At 47.6% G+C, this 22,048-nt stretch overlaps 1 protein-coding gene across 1 annotated transcript in view; it reads left to right on the plus strand.

The window, feature by feature from the left end:
- Positions 1-22,048, plus strand: part of CMTM4 (CKLF like MARVEL transmembrane domain containing 4) — a 56,323-nt gene that overhangs the window by 26,189 nt on the left and 8,086 nt on the right. The window contains exons 2-3 of the mRNA XM_045818378.1: positions 12,406-12,582; positions 21,333-21,431. Coding sequence (XP_045674334.1) covers positions 12,406-12,582; positions 21,333-21,431 — 276 coding nt within the window. The remainder of the gene's footprint in view (positions 1-12,405; positions 12,583-21,332; positions 21,432-22,048) is intronic.

The following is a 22,048-nucleotide window of genomic DNA, read 5'->3' on the forward strand; positions in this document are numbered from 1 at the left end:
TACACAGGCTGCTGAATTTGTGTAGTAAGGTAGGGAGGAAGGTACCTGAATCCACAGAAAGTCCCCGAATCTGTGGCAAGGCCCTGGGCAGGCTCAGGGTTAGCCACTTCAGGAGGCTCCTCCCCTCCTGGGCCTCTGTCAGCTGGACCACGTGGAGGTGCTGGGGGCGGCCGGGGCTCTTGGGTCTCACAGCAGAACTGGGTTTTCCAGGTGGACCTCCTCCCGGCTCCTGGCCTCTTAGGATTTATGGTTCCCTGTTTTAGCCCAAATTAAATCTTTAGAAAAAAGCTCCTCTTGGTCTTCTTGTTTCTCATTCAATGAGAAAAGCATTGCTCTTCTGCCCATTTGGTTAAGGTGGTTTGTCAGAGACGTTAGGGTGGGGAGGTGCCCAAGAGTTAGAGCAGAGGGGAGGGAGGGAGGAAGGGTTTGCTTCTGAATCACATGGGGAGGTAATGCCACTCCTGGGGATCTCTGCTTTATCCATGAAGCCAGGACGTGAGGAAGGAAGGGGACCAGAAAACATGCGTGCTAGCCGCAGTTAAACATCTTCAGACGTGGACGGTTTGCAGGCGGCGTGTTTCCTTTGTCCTCTGCACGGGCTTCGTTAGAAGTGTACATGGTCTGAAAGCATGTAGCTGTTTGGTCAGGGAGGCATCTGCAGGAAAATGTTGTGGGCATTCTTTTGGCAGGAAAGATGCTGACCGTCCTGCGGTTTTCTGAAATCATGTGCAATTATGTCATCAAACCACATAAGGTTTTATGGACTTTAAAAAAAAACACACAAAATATTTTGCACTTCGCTGAGTAATACCATCCGTGTGCTCTAGGTAGTTGGCTGTCCAGGCCTATTTAAGTTTGCCCGAGCCCGTGATCTGCTGTGGCGGGCCATCGTCGACAAACAACCTGTGGGTTCAACATGCGCACATGAGCGCTCGCGACGCTGTGAGCATAACAGCTTACTTAAAGGTGAGAGTCTTGCCAAAAACAGAAATCGAAATACAGCGCCTTGCGTTCAGCTCTTAACTTAGGTTTGGCTTTAGGATTCCAAAACAGCAAAATTATTTACACAGTAGAACCCAGCTTGAAAAGCGTTTCAGGAGCACCGGTCGAGTAGGCCTTGTGACGAGGGCCCAGCTCAGACCAGACCGAGCTGACAGCTTCCTGGAGCGGGGACAGCCCTGGCCCTCTGTCCTCCAGGGGAACAAAGCATCAGGGGTTCAGAGCGAGCGCTGCTTGGGGTGTGGCTGGTCGGACTGCCAGCCGGACATACCTGGCAGAGCTGCTGCTGCCCGGTCCTCTCGGCCAGCCGCTGCTTTTCTTCTGACCGCCCTGAGCCCTTGGCAGCCTCTCCCATTTCTCCTCTTCTGTCCCTTTCTTCTCAACAATAGGGAACTTATTCGCCCGTGCCCCTGGCTCCTTTGCTTCCCTAATCCTGCTGCCTAATTAGCGCTGCCTGCCAGCTGGGTGGTGTGAGCACCTGAGGGCGTCCCTGCCCTTGCTCTGATCCACAGCAGGGACACTGTTCATTTAGCTGGAGGAAAACAGTGGAACCAAAGTCCACATGCAAAGACGTGGATCGTAGGTTAAACAATTTACCACCTGCATTTAGCTCCTGTGATTCGGAACTAAAAAATATTTGCTTATTGTTCGATTGTCTCAGGGGAGAGGAGGGTAATAGCTTCCTCACGGGATGGCCTCCCTTGAGGGGAGCAACTCGCGGATTATTTTTCTTAGAAAAATACAGTAGTAGTTGGATCCCTTTGAGAATGAGGAATCAGGTTGTGTGCTTTGTCAGGGACCCCAGTGGCACTGGCTCCCTGGGTCTCACACAGTGTCCCTCGAAGACAGAAATGACACAGTGAGAGTTTTTCCCCACAGTTAAGGGTGTGGGGAAGGAATAGACTCTGAATACGTTATGTTAGTCATCTGGTGTAGGAGAGTGAAGCATGGGGAGGAACTAGCTCTGGGGCCTTGGGCAAACCTCTTGGGCATCACAATGGAGGTGCTGCCTGCTTCCTCAGTAGGGTGTGAGTGCCCGAGGTAATGGATGGACTGTGCCCAGCACAGGGCCTGAAACCATCCTCACATTACTGATGCTCCCTAAATGCAAGGCATTGTTATTCTGGGTGCCTGGCAATGCACAGCCAGCCATTTGAGCCCCTTTGGCAGACCGTACGACATGGCCTGGGAGCTCATGTTTTAATGTGATCTGTCACTTAACAGACAAGGGCATGTTAGAGCAGCTTAAAACCCCTGGCCTCAGGACTCAGAAAGATGGTGGGGAAAGGCCTTGTGCCTCCTCTGAGGTCCTGGCTCCAGAATCTCGTCTGAGCACCGACTGTGATTGGGAACGGAGCTGGTGTCTGAAGTGCAGTCACTTCCTCACTCCTTCGCTGCCCTCCTTGGGTTCTTCTGCACATCATGAGGTCTTCCAGCAGACGCGGCGGTTTAACAACTTGCCTGTTGTGTCTCTGTGGGCTCAACACAAGCCATGTCTCATCTTTCAAATATGTTTTTCAGTGTTGGTGGGAAGAGAGACATTTTAATTTCGAATGCGCTGGAGTTGATTAGAGCGTGGTTTGATTCTGAAGGTACTTGGGACCCCGCTGTGCACGTGTGTTCATCACTCTGTTAACAAGGTCCTCAGGGTCCTCAGCGGTTGCTGCCCTGCTGGGTAGCTGAGCTTCTGTATTTTACTCTGCGCTTTTAAATTGTGCGAGACCTGACGAGCCAGAGAACTGACGGCACGTGTGTTTTATGTTTCCCCGACTGGTTTTCCTACAGACACCGTGATGAGGTGTTAATAGGTGTGCCGAGGGGGAAAAAAATTCCGTGTTCAGGTAATGCAAACGTTGCATTCAGTAAAGGCAAACAGGTTTTTTACTGTGAGGCTTTTTAGGCCTGTTAATACGTTGAGGTGTTCTGAGTACCCCAAGACCAAGGATATAGTTAGGATGGAAATAGCACGAGAAACCCCAGCGCTGTATAGCCGTGGGGGCCACAGCCAAGCACAGCGTGTAAACCAGACTGATGAATTGCAAACTCTGCTTCCTGGAGCATTAGTTCAGGAGGCTGTTCACAGGTGTTGTGCTCTTCAGTCAGAAAAGTTTAGGGACCACTGCTAGTAGGAATACAGACGTAAAAGCAGAGGTATTCAGTGAGAGACTGGGTTCTGACCCTAGCCTCCACCTCTTCCCCAGCCAAGTCACTCAGTTGGACAGTGAGGCCCTACCTCAAGCAAATGCTCTCCTGTTTTCCTCTAAGACCATCTGAGTCCAGTGCTCTCCCGAAGCTTCAAAAGCCTTCGGCTGCTGCCCAAACCCTCAATGACCCTCCACCTGTCAAACCTCAGCACCTCCCTGGGCCCTGAGCCCCTGGCACCTGGTCAATTATCTGTCTTTGCATGTGTAGTTGGGGGTGTTGGCTGGGTTGGAACTGAGGCTCTGAAATACATCAAGCAGTTTCCTGGTGCCCCTGAGCCACTACAATTCACATTGGCATAGACATCTTCGACGTGCTTTTAAATGCTGTGATTTTTGCTTGTATGTGTATTTAGTGAGGTGCCTTCTCCCCCCCGCACCCGACACATTACCTTTACCTTGCTCTCCCCAAAGCTCCAGGGGCCCTTCTTTTGCTTTAACTTTCCTTCTTTTTTAAAATACATTTTATTTATTATGCTATTACAGTTTTCCAAAATTTACCCCTTTTGTCCCCCTCCATGTGGTACTTCTATTCTTTCCAATAATCCCCCATGGGCTGTGTATATAAGTTCTTTGGCTACTCCATTTCCTATGCCGTTCTTAACCTCCCCCTGTTTATTTCATACCTACCAGTTATGCTTCTCAGTCCCTGCACCTGTTCCCCATTCTCCCCCTGCCCCCTCCCAGCTGATAACCCTCCCTGTGATCTCCATTTCTGTGATTCTGTTCCTGCTCTGCTCGTTTGCTTAGTTTGTTCTTCTGATTCAGTTGTTGATAGTTGTGAATTTGTTGCCATTTTAATGTTCATACCTTTGATCTTCTTCTTTTTCTTATATAGTTCCCTTTAACATTTCATAGAATAATGGCTTGGGGATGGTGAACTCCTTTAGCTTTACCTTGTCTGGGAAGCACTTCATCTGCCCTTCCATTCTAAATGGTAGCTTTGCTGGATAGAGGAGTCTAGGCTGTAGGTCCTTGTTTTTCACCACTTTGAGTACTTCTTGCCAGTCCCTTCTAGCCTGCAAAGTTTCTTTTAATAAGTCAGCTGATGGTCTTATGGGATCTCCTTTGTAGGTAATTGTCTGTTTTTCGCTTGCTGCTTTTAAGACTCCCTATCTTTAACCTTTGGCATTTTCATTATGATGTGTCTCAGTGTGGTCCTCTTTGGGTTCAAATTGTTGGGAACTCTCTCTTCTTCCTGGGCTTATATGTCTATTTCCTTCACCAAATTAGGGAAGTTTTCTTTATTTTTTCAAATAAGTTTTCAATTTCTTACTCTTCCTCTTCTCCTTCTGGCACCCCTATGATTTGGACGTTGGTACATTTGGAGATGTCCCAGGAGCTTTTTATTCTATGCTTGTTTGTTTTTTTTTTTTGAGTTGTTTTTTCTTCTTGCTGTTCCGATTGAATGCCTTTTTACTTCCTTATGTTCCAAAATGTTGATCTGATTCTCGGCTTCATCCCCTCCACTGTTGGTTCCCTGTAGATTCTTCTTTATTTCACTTACCACAACCTTCATTTCTGCCTGGGTTTTTTATGCTGTTGCAGTAGCCAGTGAGTTCTTTGAGCATCCTGATCACCAGTGTTTTGCACCCTGCGTCTGATAGGTTGCTTATCTCCATTTCATTTAGTTATTTTTCTGGAGTTTTGTTCTGCTCTTTCATTTGGGCCATATTCCTTTGTCTCCTGAATTGGCAGCCTCCCTGTGTTTGTTTCCATGTATTAGGTAGCACTGCTCTGACTCCCTGTCTTAGAAGTGTGGCCTATTGTGGGGAGGAGCCTTAGGTATCACGAGGGCAGGACAACCCATTTCACCACTTTGTGGCTCTGTGTGGGGGAGGGCTCAGAGGAAGGACAATGCCTCTGCCTGGCCTCTGGAGATGTGCCCAGGACAAAGCTGTCTCTCAGCACTTGCCCTGTTGCCAGTCACTTTGCTTTCCCCCTGTGTGCCACTTGTGCCCTTCCAGCTGTTGCCCTGGTGCTGAATCCCAGAGGGGTTTGGTCTGCATCAGTCCTGAGACCTTTGTGACCCTTTTAGAGGAGTCTCCTGAGAATCTTACAGTTTCTTCTGCCACCTCCACCCCCACTAGTTTTACAGCCAGAAGTTGTGGGGACTTATTTTCCTGGTGCTGGAACCCTGGGCTGGGTGGTCTGTTGTGGGGCTGGGATCACTTGCTCCCAAGGAAACCCTCCCGATTTTTACCCACCACACGTGAACGTGGGACCACCCATTCCACTGCCTTTCTGTGTCCCTGTGCCTCTGTGCCTCCTACCCGTCTGGATAAATGTGGCTTCTTTAAATTCTTAGTTGTTGGAATTCCAAACAGGTTGATTTTCTGACAAACCTGGGTGGTACTTGTTTTGTAGTCCAGTTGTAATTTTTTCTGCAGTTATGCCAGGAGGCGAAGCGTGTTTACCTCTGCCTCCATCTTGGCTGGAAGTCTGTTTAATTTTCTTAAAAAAAAAAAAAAAGAGATGCACTAGATCATTTGATAAACAGGAGATTAAGGAAGATTAAGATTTTTTTTCTAACTTTTGAAGAGGTCTTTGTAGATATTAGGAACATTGTTATTTCCTGGGGGGTCCTTTTCATTACATTAGTCGGAGTAAGCTTGGCCTTTTAATTATGTGCTGGCGTGAGGCTGTCCTGAGCCCACTGGCTGCAGCTTGCGTGTCGTGGTGGTCAGGATGGAGGATTATGTGCCCTCAGGAAGGCTTTAGAGATAATAAATTCTCCTGATAAAGAAATGGGACCGACAGGGACTTGCAGGGTGACTTTCATGTTCCATTAAAGTCTTTGTCATTTCAAAATATTCTCGAATGGTTTCAAAATAAATAAGGATTGATTCTTAGAGGACACTAAGATTGTACTCATAATAAACATAGATGTTTGAAAAAGTATTTATACATTGTATATTTAATTTTCTTTTAAGATTTTATTGTATTTATTTATTTTGTAGAGAAAGGGAGGGAGAAAGAGAGGGAGAGAAACATCGATGTGTGGTTGTTTCTCATGCACCCCCAACGGGGGGCCTGGCCCACAACCAAGGCATGTGCCTTGACTGGGAATCGAACCAGTGACCCTTTGGTTTGCAGGCTGGTGCTCAATCCACTGAGCCATACCAGCCAGGGCTAATTTTTAAAATAAAAATACTTATTTGTTGTAGAAATTTTGAAAAATAAAAGAAGCCTGTATTTTAAAAAATGTCTACTTACAATCCTAACCACATAGATGAATTCTTGAAATTCTGAGTATTTTCTTGATATTGGTTTAAAAGAGTTTAGTTAGCCCTGACTGGTGTGGCTGAGTTGGTTGGGCATTGTCTTGCAAAGTGAAACGTTTCCAGTTTGATTCCCTGTCAGGGCACATGCCCAGGTTGTGGGTTCAGTCCCCAGTAGGGGTGTGTATGAGAGGCAACTGATGGATGTTTCTCTCTCACATCAGTGTTTCTCTCCCTGTCTTCCTCCCTCCCATCACCCCCTCTCTTAAAAATAAATAAATTAATTAATTAAGAAATAAAAGCTTAGGTAACATAGTCAATATCTTTACCTTGACAATCTGGTTAGAGTTTGTCTATAAAACCATCGAATCTGGTATCTTTAAGAGTGAGTGGGGTGGTAACAGATTATCCTGTAAATTTGCAGTTTTGTATTGGATAACCAGCACGTGGGCAAATTTAACATTATGCCAGAGTGCCCTTCCTAGTCCGCATGAGCTGGATTATGCGGTAGCAGCAAACCTGAAATCTCAGGTTTAGCACAAGGGGCGTTTCCTTCTCACCCTTGCTACACACTCACCTCAGGTCGGTGGTGAGCTGGCTGCCCATCAGCCTCACCCAGAGGCCACCCGACCCGGAACACTGCGGGCTGCTGCGGCGGGCGCAGGCAGCGTGGTGAAACTGTTCACGGGTCTTAAAGCTGCTGCCAGAAGGAACAGGTGCCTCGTCCACTCACCTCTTGCTGCCTAAACTCAGATCAGGTTTTGAGGGGCTTGAGACTCCTCTGATTTTGGAGGCCCCCAGGGCCTCCAAAGGAAGAAGATAAGAAGTTAAAAATATAAAACTAGGTACAACAGTGAGTATTTAGAATGAGAAATGTATTAAATCATAAATTTAGAAAGTGTCCCTTTCTATTTTTGGCTTCCACTAACATAGGTCACATTTGAATTGTAGGATGGCCAGTCAGTTCTGAAAAAGTGTACACGGTCAGTCTGAAATGTAGGTGTACATCTGTACAATTCAGGTTTCATATTGCCACTACATTGTGTCACGTGTCATCACGATACAACCAGCACGCTCTTAGACTACATACATCGGCTTTCCGATGAGTGTGTGTAGGCATTTGTTGCTGGAACATTTGTCTTCAGGACGTGTCGGTGTGCTGGGGGCAGTCTTGTGTGCCGTTGTATTGGGGTTGTTGGACTTGGTCAGCTCAGGATTTGTCGGCTGTGCTGCAGTGCGATCTGGCGCCTGGGGATGCAGGCGCTGCCCTCTCCTACGCATGCGTGCTTGCTCTTTGTGGCGCCGCTGCTGGTTTCTGCCCTGCAAACCCTGGAATTCTAATAAATTCTATTTGATGTGATTCCCACCACAAAGGGAGAGAATGCAGAGTGCGTTAATAATTGCATACTCTGCATTTTTAAACATATTTCCGATGGGGCACAACTTCCATTTAGGTACCAACAAAAACAAAATTGTCCACTTACAGTATCATGCGTTTGATAAGCCAAAGAATTCTCCGCAGATTAGCTTCTGGCTCCATATGTTTCAAACCCTATTTCTCTTTCACTGCCCACGTGCTTCTGTGGCATTGGAGGACCCATTTATCTTGTGAAGTTTAGGGCCTGTTTCTTCATCGTGATGTCAGATCAAAGCATATCTGGAAGCCGTTCCTACAGCGGGAGAGCTGCAGTGACTGTATGTGGAAGTGAAAGCTAAGCCCTAATTTAACGTCTCTCTCACTCAACCTTTAATTTGCCGAATCCCCAAAATGCCCCCATTGCTATTCCATCACCTGTTGGCACAGGAGTTGTGATAGTCTGGAAACTGGAGTGGTGAGCGCTGAGTTCAGAACTTCTGAAGCTTCATTCATCATCTGGAGAAGAAATCTACCTTGGCCAGATCTCATAGCACGAATCTCCGACCCCACTGTGTGCCTGCCAGGCACGTGTAATTAGTGAGTGAGTGGTACTGTTCATCACCACCACCCTCCAGAGAGGCCCTGACAGTTGATACTCCCAGCAATAGTAACATGGACTAGGACATTTTAAAAAGCTTTATAGGAACTGAACCAGCCAATCCTTTCTCTCTTCCTGCTTTTTTTTAAAGGTTTTATTTATTTACTTTTAGAGAGGGGAAGGGAAGGAGAAAGACAGGAAGGAAACATCAATGTGTGGTTGCTTCTCCTGTGTTCCCTACTGGGGACCTGGTCCGCGCAGCCCAGGCATGCGCTGTGCCTGGGAATCGAACCGGTGACCCTTTGTTGATTTGCAGGCCAGTGCCCAGTCCACTGAGCCACACCAGCCAGGGGCTCCCTTCCTGCTTTTTGATGCTGCCAATCATAATTTGCTGCAGTTGTAGAAATAGGACAACCTTTTAATGTCAGTTGACTTGCCAACTATGAACATATTTACTCCTGGTTAATGAGTAGGTGCTGTGTGGAAGGGGATCTCTCCGAGGGCGCCCACGACCTTATTTACATCTTGTTGAATATCTCTGTACAATTTTTCATGTGACGTTTGTCTACTTAAAAGTTGTTACAAGTTGAGTGACTTTTGACTCTTTAGTTGCCTTGAAGTTGCTGACTCCCAGAATAACTTTGTGTCCTGATTTTCTTCTTGTTGATCAGTGGGTGGGTTTACTTCAGCAACGATTGTTACGATTCACTGTGCTGGAGGAAGATTCATTTGCTGTGCGAAAAGGTGGGCAAGAAAGGTGTACTGTTTACTAGAAACGGAGTATTAGACACCACCAAAATACCTTTCAGTAGGAGGATTGATTCAATTATTGTATGTGTGTATGTATGTATCTGTATTTCTCCCTACATGTGAATTAGTGTGCTTTATAATGGATTACTGTGATTTATAATACTAAGTATATATATATTTTTTCTTCATTCCATTTCTGGTGCAGAGCTCATAAAATCTTTAGAATTTCCTAAGTGATAAGATGTGTCTTTTTTTTTTAATTTGTTTACTTTTTAGAGGTAGGGTAAGGAGGGAAAAGAGAGGGAGAGAAACATCAATCAGTCACATGCACCCTAACCGGGGCCTGCAACCAGGCATGTGCCCCGGCTGGAATTGAGCCGGTGACCTTTTCACTTGGTGGGACAGTGCCCAACGCGCAGCCAGGAAAGTCAGGGCAAGAGGTGTCCTTTGATATTCACGAGAAACCCCTTTCTGCCACCCCTAAGTCTGTGTCAGTGCAATGACCTTTGGGAAGCACCTAAGGATGGGGCCTGGTTGCCAGTGGAATCAAACACTGATTCGAGTGTGGGAACTTTCAACTCCACTTACCACTGGGGAGGCAGAGGGGGTGGGACCACATATATTAAGCTCGGTAAAAGCTCTCGAACTAGACAGCTGATGAGCTTTCAGGTCGGTGAACCGAAGTGCATCCAGGTGACAGGAGGCTGGTGCACTTCACACTCCACAGGGAGAGAAGCTCCTGTGTTCGAGACCCTTCTGGACCTTGTCCTGTGTATCTCTTCATCTAGCTGTTCAGTTGTGTCCTTTAATATCCTTTGTGGTCAACCACAGTAAACTTTTTAATAAATCCAGAACCTTCTCAGTGAGGCCTTCCTGGTCACTCTGTCTATAGTTTCAACCATTTTTGCCCCAGGTACATTTCATTCTCCTCCCTTGCTTTGATTTTTCCCCTTTGCACTTATCATTGCCTAACACAGTGTGGTTTTTATTGAATTTTTAAAAACTTCTTCATTAGAGTATGAGCGAGGGCTCCGGCTGAGGGGCTCAGCTGGCTGGGGCATCGTCCCAATACGCCAAGTTGTGGCTTTGATTCCCAGGCAGGGCACACACAAGAATCAGTGAATGAATGGGTAAATAATTGGGACAACAAATCAATGCTTCTCTCTCTCTCCTTCGCCAAGATCAATTAAAAAAAATAAAGTGTATGAGCTAGAGAGTGGGGAATTTTATCTGTTTTTTTTCCGCTTCTATATTGAATAGCCTATTAGATTTGCAAGTTCTTGAAACCATCTTTATGTTAATATCTAAGAGTGTAGGTGCTGCCTTCCCACGCAGATGTGGTTGAAGTCAGCGCACCAGAAACATTTGTAGCTCCTCAGTACGGGGTGTTATTTCTTGCTCACGATTGCTAGATCCAGTTACAGGGGGTTGGAAAACTAGGAGTTTCCTTTATACGAACTATTTCTTTGTGAATTGCTTGCAAGTTCAGGTGCATGTAATTCAGGTGCAGAGTTAAAGTCTATGGTTCTGTAGAGAATTATAAGGAGAGCCAATGGGAGAAGCGCAGAGTGTGTGCTTAAAAACCCATTATCATCTTTAACGCGTTGATTAGAATGGGTTGTGCACATACCACATAGTAGAAAAGGTGTCTTTCTGCGTGGCGCTGTCAGCAGTGGGAAAAGCAGAGCCACCGGTTCTTTCTCGTAGGGTGCTAACAGGTACGTCAGGAACTGCTGGTATGGAGTTTCAGTGGCTCCGGGAGTCCCATTTTCCTGTTGTGTGCAAGTTATTTTGCTTTCTATCTTGGGAGTAGAGAGAGGTGGACTGGCTGTACCCTTAAAAAGCTCAGGAGTCACAACGGTAAGTATAGAAAAGGGTAGAATGCAATCACAGACGAGCAAGCTTTCCTGTGAGGGTGGAATCGGATCATGTCTGGCAGGGAGAGACAGCAGCAGGGAAGACACGGGGGGAGGGGCCGTGAGTAGAGCATCGCAAGGCAGGGGTGGGGCTGCAGTCGAGGGAGGGCCCAGAACAGCCTGTGCTTCCGTGCCTCCCACGCCTCAGTCATCCGAGGATCTTGTCAGAAAGGCGGACTCCAACTCTGTAGGTCACTGACGGGAGGCAGGGATGCTGCATGTCTCACGAGCCTCCCTGGTGATGCTGATGTCCCTGTCTCTAAAGGCAAATCTTGGACCACAGAGCTGCCTCCCTGTACTTCCTTGACCTTGGAGGTGGGGTCTGGCCTGCAAGCTCTGGTGTAGGCTTGGCAAAGGAGAGGTCGTGAGGTGCTGGGTTTCAGAAGTAAAGCGGAGGCCGGTGGGCCGAGACTGATCTGGTTCAGGTGGAAGAGCGCCACGCCTCTCCCTGGTCACAGGGCCGTCAACTTGGCCTGTGGGCTCCCTCCTTTTCCTGAAATCTTCCTTTAAAAGTTCACCTGGTAATTGCCACTGATACCTGTTTAACCTTCTGATCTCCAATCTCGTGGGACATATTGCTAAAATGTTACTTTGGTCCTTTAGAAAGAAATTGATTGTATTGTTGGTAGATTTAGCCATGTTTTTTATCAACTGCCAGTCTGACCAAGTCCAATGACAAACTTTTAAAAAGCATAGCTCATGCACTGGCTGGGTGGCTCAGTTGCTTGGGTGTCGTCCGGTACACCAAGAAGGTTGCGGGTTTGATCCCCGGTCCAGGCACATACCTAGGTTGCGGGTGCATTCTCTGGGGTATGTATGGGAGACAGACAACCCATGGATGTTCTCTCTCACATCGACGTTTCCTTCTCCCTCTCTCTCGACCTCCCTCTCTCCCTAAAATCAATAAACACCCTCAGGTGAGCATTTAAATAAAAAAGCATAGCTCATGCATTAATTAAGTGAGCCCCATTTTTAGGGTAGAAACTGTAAATCAGAAACACACATGCATAGGCAGTGTCCACGTACCTGCGGCAGAGACAGAACTAAAGGCACCGCGGAGGTGTTCCTTTCTGCTTCCTCACAGGGCCGCACTGCACCGGGCTGGCTCCGGTGTGCTGTGGTGGGGGCTCAGCTGTCCGCGTGAGGGAGTCGGTAGAAGCCCCAGACCTTTACACGCTTAACGTAAGAAGCGAATCAGGCCATGTTCCTGACCGCGATAACTGCCAGCCCCAGAGGCAGACTCTGGGGCTGCGTCGTATGGTGGTGGTGATGGTGAGTCTTATTTCAATGTGGCGGGCACATTTGTCCGCGGATGTGTGTGCTAAATGTACGTGTACATGTATGTTTCCAATTCTCTTCCCAGATTCTGGCTTTGATCGCGTTCATCTGCATAGAGACCATCATGGAATGCTCCCCGTGTGAAGGCCTCTACTTTTTTGAGTTTGTGAGCTGTAGTGCATTTGTGGTGACTGGAGTCTTGCTGATTCTGTTCAGTCTCAACCTTCACATGAGGATCCCCCAGATCAACTGGAACCTGACGGTGAGTACAAGTCACCGCTCCCCGGCTGTGAGAGGAGAGGGTGCTGCTTGGCTGCAAGGGAAAGTCGGGATCTGTCCAGTGAACTGGGTCCAGTTCATTGAGATACTTAGATATCCCATTGTTGTTCAACTGCGAAAATTTAAATCTCTTTACTGGGTTGGATAAAACTAGAACACAAATGGAATCTTCAGTAATGGTAGGAATATCATAACAATTACTACGACCTCTTTAAAAATGTCATTTCAATTTCACGGTCCTCTGAGAAGATTGGGAATGTTGATGTGTATGGAATATGGGAAAGAGAAAATGGAATTAACACATTTTTGCATATTTTTCACACTGGACCCAAAAGCCACTTACAAAAGTATTAATTCAGAAAGAATTACAAATATGAATGAAAATGACAATAACATGCAAAGCCTAGGAATACTATTAAATTCAAAGCAACTGCGAGGGCTGGGAGGAAGGGTTAGTAGCTTGATCAGCCCTCCTCTTTTTCTCCGTGGTTTGGGTTCTAAACAGCGGCTGCGACAGCCTTCCCCTCGGATCGGCATGGGGACCTCCGGCCGGGCACTCCCAGGCCCTTTCTCCTGGGCAAGTGTCACTTACCCTTACTGCACTACATGAGGTGGGAAACTTAACAGCATTGAGTTTTCTTGATATTTCTTTGCAAATGAGCATGTGCAAGAGCTCAGAGGGAATCAGGGAAACACAGGAAAGCAGTCAGCTGCTGCACCCTTCTGGGGCTGCGGGAGGAAATCCCTGCAGGCCCCACAGCTGCTACCAGAGCAGCGGGAGTGGAGGAGGGCACCGAGACCAGCGGCCCTTGGGGCAGCTCCTCTCTCTTCGACCGACCGACCTACGGTGCTGATGGGGGCAGCACCAAGTAAAGTGTTGCCCGTGGGAGGGAGCTGGGGAGGAGGCGGGAACTGGTCCCCGTGCCTGGCAGGGCCACTCCCATGGTGACCGGGTGGGGGGTCCAGAGCAGAGGGTCTTCCCGACAGAATGCTCTCTGTGTCGTTCCAGACTCTTTTAGGAGGAAATAAGAGCAGAGCTGAACTAGAGAAGTTGACATCAGTTGAAAACTCCGTTGGTTTTGTCTCAGCATTGAAACACTGAGAAAAATGTGATTTACATTTAAATTTAAATTCTAAACCTCAAGATACTGGAGGCATGTTCTCTGAGTTGTGGTGACAGGTTTTAATGTCTCAACTATTTTTAAGATAGAGTCTGTGTTATTCATAGGCAAATGCTTGCAGAGTTGTTATCTGAATTGATAGTGTAGTGGGCATATCGAAAAGAGAACCTCACAGACCTCCGCCAAACAAAATGCAAACTCTGTGGAGTAAGGTCACTGTCCTTGTCTCCTGGGGGCAAGGTTCATTGGCATCCCAGATCCCTGCGTTTCTACGGCATTCTCAGTAAATGTATGTTGAGGGAGGGGCCTGGGTGGACTTGGAATGAAATCTGCAGGAAAACTTTTTTTGGACAAAGAAGGAAAGATTAAGACCAGGGACTTTTGAGTCAGATAGACTTATCTGGGTTCAAGTCCGTGATGGCTCATCAGGGCTATGTAATGACCTTGGGGCAAGTCACTTAAAGTCCCACGTAAGTTCCACCATTGTTAGAGATGACTATATATATATATAGTTTTTTTTTTTTTTTTACAGAATTGTTTTAAGAATGAAATGAGCCCTGGCTGGTGTGGCTCAGTGGATTGAGTGCCAGCCTGCGAACCAAAGAGTTGCCGGTTCGATACCCTGTCAGGACACATGCCTGGGTTGCAGGCCAGGTCCCCAGTAGGGGGCGCTCGAGAGGCAACCACACACGGATGTTTGTCTCCCTCTCTTCCTCCCTCCCTTCCGCTCTCTCTAAAATAATAATGAAATGAGTAATTTTTAAAAAAAGAATAGAAGGAGACAATGTGTATTAAAGCTCCTCAAACCAGTGGTCACTGCTACCGGTCAGAAATATTCATCTCAGCACATGTAAGAGGCCTTGATGCCATCTGTCAGCCACCTCGTCCTCCGGTGGACTTCTCTCTCCAGGGCTGACCTGACTCCCCTAACTCCGTCTTACCTGCTTATGTGGTAGAGATGAACCCGCTAGAAAACTTCATACTTCAGATTTCTTACTGATTTATTCTGGGTTCTATCCCCAGAAATATCTGTTTAGTGAGCTTTCTGAAATATTCATCTTTCTATTTTAGTCACAAAAGACTTTTCTGCGTATTGACTACATCCTCTGGTCGTATCAAAGTGCGTCCTTTTCACTGGGAAGCTGAACATCAGTCCTTGTCTCCCAGCTGGTGTTGGCTGGGGCAAGTCCTGGGTGGTGATGTGCCACTTGAGAACACCTTTCTGTCCTTTGGGATCCTTTCCAGAACTTTCTTTTAGCGAGGGGAAGGCGTGTGCACATCCGGCAGAAGGGCACGTGAACCATGAGAACCTGAGGCGACGGCGCTGGCCTAAGGGCGCCTGGCCGTCTGTCCCCTGGGAGGAGAGCAAGGGCGAGTCTGTCAGAGTTGGTCACGGCTCACCAAGTCACTGCAGAGGGCTGGCCTTGGGTGCGTGCTCTCCTCACCAGATGGGGGGGTATTTTTGTCCCCAACAGAGCCAGCTGGTGAGCGAAATAGGGTGTTATTGGTACAGATTTAGAAAAATGGGTCATTTCAGGAGCCTTTGTTGACACAAATATGCATGAAAATGGTAAATAAGGAGGATGATACAAAATATATGTAACATAATTTGATGCACTCAGATTGTATTAGTGTTTTTTTTTTTAAGATTTTATTTATTTTATTTTTAGAGATAGGGGAAAGGACGGAGAAAGGGAGAGATACACTAGTTGGTAGCCCCCAGCTGGGGACCTGGCCCACAACCCAGACATGTGCCCTGACCGGGAATTGAACCCACGGTTTTTTGGTCTGCAAGCTAGCGCTCAATTCACTGAGCCACACCAGGCTTTTTTTTTTTTTACCTCCTATGAATCTGTGGGGCAATTCTGCTATATTTGTTTTTCTCTGTATATCAGGAGCTCACACACTCCTTGTTTCATCTCTGTTTACCTTGATAATGCCACCCCCACCCCACTCTCATTCCCCTCCCCCCACCCGAAGCCTGGCAGGGGCTCCCACCCTCCTGCTCATCCAGAGTTGTGTAAAGAGGAGGGAGGTCTGTACATGCCTTCTCTGTTTCCCTGGCTTCTAATCTCTGTTTTCTCATCTTTTCTTGTCAAATATAGCACATTCAGAAAAACTCACAGAAGCAAACATACTGAAGAATGATAAAGACTGTGTAGCCAGCACCTGGGCCAAGAGGTACAATAGTGTCAACATCCCAGAAACCTCATGTGTGCCGCCCAGACACAATTACAGCCCTCCCCACCCCCACCCCCACACCCATGCCAGTCCCCTGCCCCTCTGTCCTCGAAAGTCCTCCGTTCAGGAGCACTGGGGGCCTCTGTGCCCCCGATCTGGTCATCTTCAGTCTCTCCCGCACCAGACACTTCTGCGGTGTCTGCTGCGAACACTCAGAACTTCCCGGTGTGCTCTGTACTCTCGCCTCCCTAGACACCGCACTGTCCTGGTTTTCCGTTCTTCCCCTTGGTGTTCCTTTTCAGTGGCCTCGGTGGCCCCCCCTCCTCCCACAGGCCTCTCCCTGTCTCAGAGCCTGGGACGGGGGCTGTGGTGAGTTGAGAACAGTCTGGAATCACCCAGAGGGCTCACTTGCAGAGCCCTGAGGCCTCGGCCATGACTCATAGTGTGGTGTTTTCCGATACCACTTTTGAGCCAAAAGTGTGGTTATTTTCTGACAAAAAATCCACACAGTTTTTCTATACCAAGCAGTTCTCTAATTCTCCAAAAACACGGGTATTCAGCAATGTAATTCAGTTCTGACACTAACTGCTGGAGTTGGCGCCGACCCCGCGGGTTAAGGGCTCAGTCCCATGAGACTGCCCCCACCCCAGCCCCCAGCCACAGGTGGGCTCCCAGGCGGGCTCCCAGGCGGCCCTGCGCTTCTGCCCCGCCAGCGGATTCAGGAGTTCCCACGCGCCCCTCCTCAGGTGCAGCACTTCTCTAGAACGACTTCGGAAAGTGCTCCACTCACAGTTACTGGTTTATTATAAAGGACACAACTCAGAAACGGCCAAACGGAAGAGGAGATGCATAGGGCAGAGTCCAGAAGAGTCCCACAGAGTTGGGGTGCAACGTGGGTGTAGTCGCCAACTCGGAAGCTCCCTGGACTGTGTCACTCAGGGTTTTTATGGACCTTGCGTCTCGCAGGTGCGGTTATTTAATCATTGGCCGTTCGGAGATTGAACCCAGTCTCCAGCCCCTTGCGCTTCTCTGGAGTCTGGGGATGGCAGGGCTGAGAGTTCCAACCCTCTAATCACCTGGTCGGTTTTTCTGGTAACCATTCCCCATTCTGAAACTGTCTGGGGGCTCCAGGGTCACTTCATTAGCATAAACTCGGGGACAGTGGAAAGGGGCTCATTATGAATGATAAAAGATGCTCCTATCAGGAAATTTTAAAGGACTAGGGAGAAAGACCAAATATATATTTTTTCATTAACTGAGCTCATCTTCTCTGGGATTAGTATTTTTTTTATTTATTTTTTAAATTTAATTTTTAATTTTTTTTTAATTTTAATCATTGTTCAAGTACAGTTTTCTCCCTTTTGCTCCCAGTCCAGCCCACCCACCCAACCCTCCCCACTTCCCTCCCATTACCACCCACCCCTAGTTTTTGTTGATGTGTCCTTTAAATTTGTTCCTGTAGTTTCCTTATTTTTAAAATAACATGTCCTGTCTTGTAGGTATTTTGGATCATAACTAGGTAAGGATTCAGTGAGACACTAAGTTCTACGGTTGGCACAAAAGACTCTGTAGATGGCAGTCACTACTATCATGAGTATTACAATTGTCCCTTTGATACTGGGGCCATTTGCACACTAGTGAGTGCACGGTATGGTCCAACTGGTTGTAAACTTCCCCTCCGTGTGTAGTGCTGAGACTGGAGCCAGCCACAGAGCCTGGTGGTTTGGGGGCGACTGCAGTGACAGCCAGGGCTGGGCCTGCTACAGATGCCTCATTTGTGATCGTTTCTCAAACACCCGCTTTGTGGCAGGTTTGGGGAACTGAAAGCACGGGGCAGGGAGATGCAAGCTGCTCCCCTGTGGTCAGGTGTGCTCTTAGGGTCCAGTTTTGTTGGGCGAGGCCTTGGGGGGATGCTGGCAAGGAGGCAGTGGATTACTGGAGTGAGTCGGAGAAAACTGCAAGATTCCAGGTGGGTGCTCCCTGGACAGAGCAGAGAGGGGTGGCGCATGTGGTAGGAGGCCAGTCTCTGGGACCAGAGCAGCGTCACAGACTCGGGGCCCACTGGGGCCGGGTGTGTGACATAAATGGGCAAGTGAGAAGATGGGCCGGGGTCAGGGTGATGGGGAAGGGGGTCCTGCTCAGCCCCAGCCAGTTGTGTTGCTGCTTCACGGGACTTCTGGGGCAGTTTTTCAAGAGCAGCTGGACGTTGGGTTTTTTGTTTGTTTGTTTTTTAGAAGTTAGTTTTTATGTGCAGGCTTCTGATGTTTAAATGTTGGCTTGTTCAAAGTTGAACACTGTACAAGTCAAACCCATCCATGGGTCAGATGTGGTCAGCAGGCCTCTAGGCCAGACCCCCTTGGTCTGTTACTGGATTTACTTGGGCTCCACTGTACTACTTCCTGGTGTGTGATTGAAGAGGGGACTCGAACACATGTGACCTTCCTCTTCCCTGAGCACAGGAGGGCTGCAGCCCTGGGTTGTTCAGGGGCTGGACGGGAAGCTGAAAGTGGCTGGTGTGAGACCTCGGGGGATGGCAATGAATGTGGCACACTGGCAAAGACGTGGCTTTTAGAGTGCATGTCCCATTAAAAGTATTTTTTTTAACTAAACATCAATATTGACTAAAAATTCTCAAAAATCAACACCTGAGGGGCATGCCTGTGCGTGCCCCTAACACAAGCGGAACCACGCACGTGAAGAGCCTTGATTTCGTTTCGGGGCCACGGAGCTTGCACAGCTGGTGTTGACCGACTTCTGCAGTGCTCCAGTTTTAAGCCTTTTGAAGTGGAAGTAATAACTGTTTGCTGTAGAAGAACTAGAAGATATAGATAATAAAATAGAATAAATAAAATCGTGTGCTCACCCAAAAGAAATGAAAACACGTGTCTGCAGAAAAGCTCCTAAGGTCACAGTAACATTGTTATAATAACCAAAAAGTAGAAATGTTCAAACACTGGTGACAAGATAAATCAGATATGGTGTATCTGTCCCGTGGAATGTTACTCAGTAGTAAAGAGAAAGGACGTACGGCCACAACATGAATGGGCCTTAGATCTGTTACACTAAGCAGAAGAAGCCGGTCACTAGAGACCGTGTAGTATTATCGTCCTATTTATACGAACTGTTCAGAACAGGCAAGTCCGTAGGGGCAGGGAGCCAGCTGGTGGCTGCCTAGGATTAGGGGGAGGGACGAGGAATTAACTGTACGAGGTTTCTTTCTGGAATGCAGAAAATGCTCTAAAATTAGACTGTGGCGATTGAACTGCATGCTTTAATTGGGTGTATTATATGGTCTGTGAATTATATCTCAATAAAACTGTTGAAAAAAATCTTACATGATACAACCCATTCAGGGGTAGCCACTTGTAACACTTGGGTGTCGCCTTCTTGACTGTCTTCTCTAGACTGTCTTTCACACGTGCATGTATGTTGTGATATGTGAGTAAAGAAAAGTGGAACCACTAAAGTCATGCTTTTTCATTTAAACTGTCTTAGTAAGTATCTTCCACGTGAAATATACAACCACATCATTATTTTTAATGACCACATAGTGTTCCTTTGTGCAAATGCCGTTTTATTTAACAGATGCCCTATTCTTGAGCATTTTGTTTGCCTTGTTTGTTTGCTGTTCCAAATGATATCACAGTGACCATCTTTGCATTTAGACCTTTGGGCACGAGTGTGATATTTAAGATGAATCCAGATGTGCAATTTATATACAAATGACACGAACCTTTTCAAAACCTTTGATATCTACTGGCTCTTTACTATATTTTATTTTCATACAGTCACCATGAAGGTACACACTATTTTGCTTGTTGTTTGGCCTCCACATTGTATCATAAGACATTTCCCTCATTGGAATAGTCTTTGGTTGGGGAAGTACATTTTATAGACCTCTCGGTATTCCTACGGCACCTTACCCAAAGCCAAGCATAACTAAACGCTTCCCTGTTTGAATTTGTGATAAATTTGTCCTGGCTTAACACACTGGTCACAGCCGAAGTTGTCCCCGTGGGCAGCCACCCCGGACAGTTTCGGAGGCAGCATCGCTCCTCCCCGTGACCCTGTGCAGAAGCATGACCAGGAGTGTGTGGGGATTCCTGCTCCGCAGGCTCCGCACTGTGATGACGTGAATGTTGCCTTTTTGCATCTTTAAAAAGAGAGAGACCTTGAAGCCAGGCCAGCCAGGAGAACCGACCTGGTGTTGGTGGTCTGGTCAGTCTGGCACTGAAGCAGTTCAGAATTTTACCTGATTTTTTTTTTCCTGTAGAGGCCACAGAGGAACCCTGGTGTGGCCCAGGCTATCAGGGCCTAAGGCCACAGCAGTAATAAGAGAAGTCACAGTGGAGGTGCAGACATTGCTAACCATGGCCCAGGCACCGTGCTCGGCTCTGTACATGCGTTGTTTTACCTCATCCTTAACCCAGCTCCGAGAGCAGGGTTCTCTTCCCACATAAGACACAGAGAAGGGAGGTGCCTTGTCCAAAGTCACGATCAGTTAGGACCCCAGTTAGGACCCAAGTGTGGCTGCGACTCTTAATCATTGGGCTGTGTTTCTCTTGATGAGACAGGAGTTAAGTCTTTGGAGCACTGGGTGTGCAACCTGATGTGCTTGCCCGGAAGCTCAGGAGCAAATCCTCTAGGCTTAACAACGGAGAGGCTTGAAAGGTCGTGTGTGTGACTGAGGGTGAGGTCTGGGGAAGCGTGTTCTCCAGGCCTAGAGACAGTGTGCTGGAGGGGACGTTCGGGAGGGTTTCACCTCTTTCAGGACACGCTGGGTCAGCGATTTCCAACCTTTCTCATCTCACGGCACATGTAGACTAATGCTTGAAGTTCTGTGGCAACCGAAAAATATATTTTTTGCTGATCTGAAAAAAAAATGGGTGTAATTTTTATTCATTCAAACTGGATGGCTATTGTTGTGTTGGCTGTTGTCGGTTTTTTTTTTTTTTTTTTGACAGCCTAAGGGAAAAGAGGTCAGTGCCCCTGACTAAATAGTCAGGCACTGAGTGTTTTTAAAATTCTTGCAGCACACCAGTGGCACACCGGTTGAAAATTGCTGCTCTGGACTTTTGGGGAGCCTTGTCTGTGCCAGGGTGATCTGAATGAGTTTTTAAAAGACGGCAGTAGAACCGTAAGTGGTAATTATTGCGCACGGCCTGGTAGGTTAGCGGTTTGGGTTCCTGAGTGTAAGTCATTAAAAAATGGTGACATGGGTTCTGCTGGAGTGACTTGTCAAGTACATCATACAGCGTTACCGTCTTTGCCTTCCTCTGTGTGACCAGCGCCCCTGGGCCTTCGAGACTCAAACACGGAGCCACCAGAGAGGCCGGGTGTCCTGCCTCTTATTCTGAAAGTTCCTCGGTGGCTTTGAGGGCAAAGCACGAAATGCTTCTTTTCAAGTGATTTTGTTTATCTTTTTCTTTAGGATTTGGTCAACACTGGACTCAGCACTTTCTTTTTCTTTATTGCTTCGATTGTACTGGCTGCTTTAAACCACAGAGCCGGAGCAGAAATTGCTGCCGTGGTAGGTGAACGCAGGTGGTTAAAACTTGGGCTGATTCGCACGCTTGTTGTGACTTTCTCTCCTCTCTCTTCTAGTGTGTGTCCCACTCATTCTCCTTCTGCTTTTTCTTGGCTAACGAAGCTGCTGCTGGGCCTACAGAGGCCCCAGTTCCTTCAGTGCTGTGGTTCTCAAAGTGTGGTCCCCGGACAGGCAGCCTCGGCATCACCCAGGGACTTGTAGGAAATGCCCTTCCCAGGCTCTGGCAGAGCTTGGGATCGGAACTGTGTTTAACCAGCCCTGCAGCTGATTCAGGTGCAGGCTCCAGTCTGAGAACCACGCTTTAGTCAGTTTCCAGCAGGACTCGGTGTCTGTCTGTCAGTGGTGTTGCTTTTACGAGCCTCACCTGCCAGAGGGGGGGTCTTGTCACCATTTAGCAGTCAGGTGACGTTTTCGCTCTTTAGAGTGATTTCCTTGGGGGGTGGGGTGGGAACCAGACAATGTAAGGCTTTGCCTGTGCTCCGTGTCACAGAGACTGTGCCACACTTCAGTAACAGGGTGATTAAAAAGGCTCATAAAAAGCATTACACGGGCTGCTCTCCCAGGTGTTGCTCAGCAGATTCATTAGTCGTGACTGACTA

This window comes from Phyllostomus hastatus, unplaced genomic scaffold (assembly GCF_019186645.2).
Source record: "Phyllostomus hastatus isolate PE091 unplaced genomic scaffold, TTU_PhHast_1.1 phas_scaffold_345, whole genome shotgun sequence".
NCBI classification, from domain to species: Eukaryota; Metazoa; Chordata; class Mammalia; order Chiroptera; family Phyllostomidae; genus Phyllostomus; species Phyllostomus hastatus.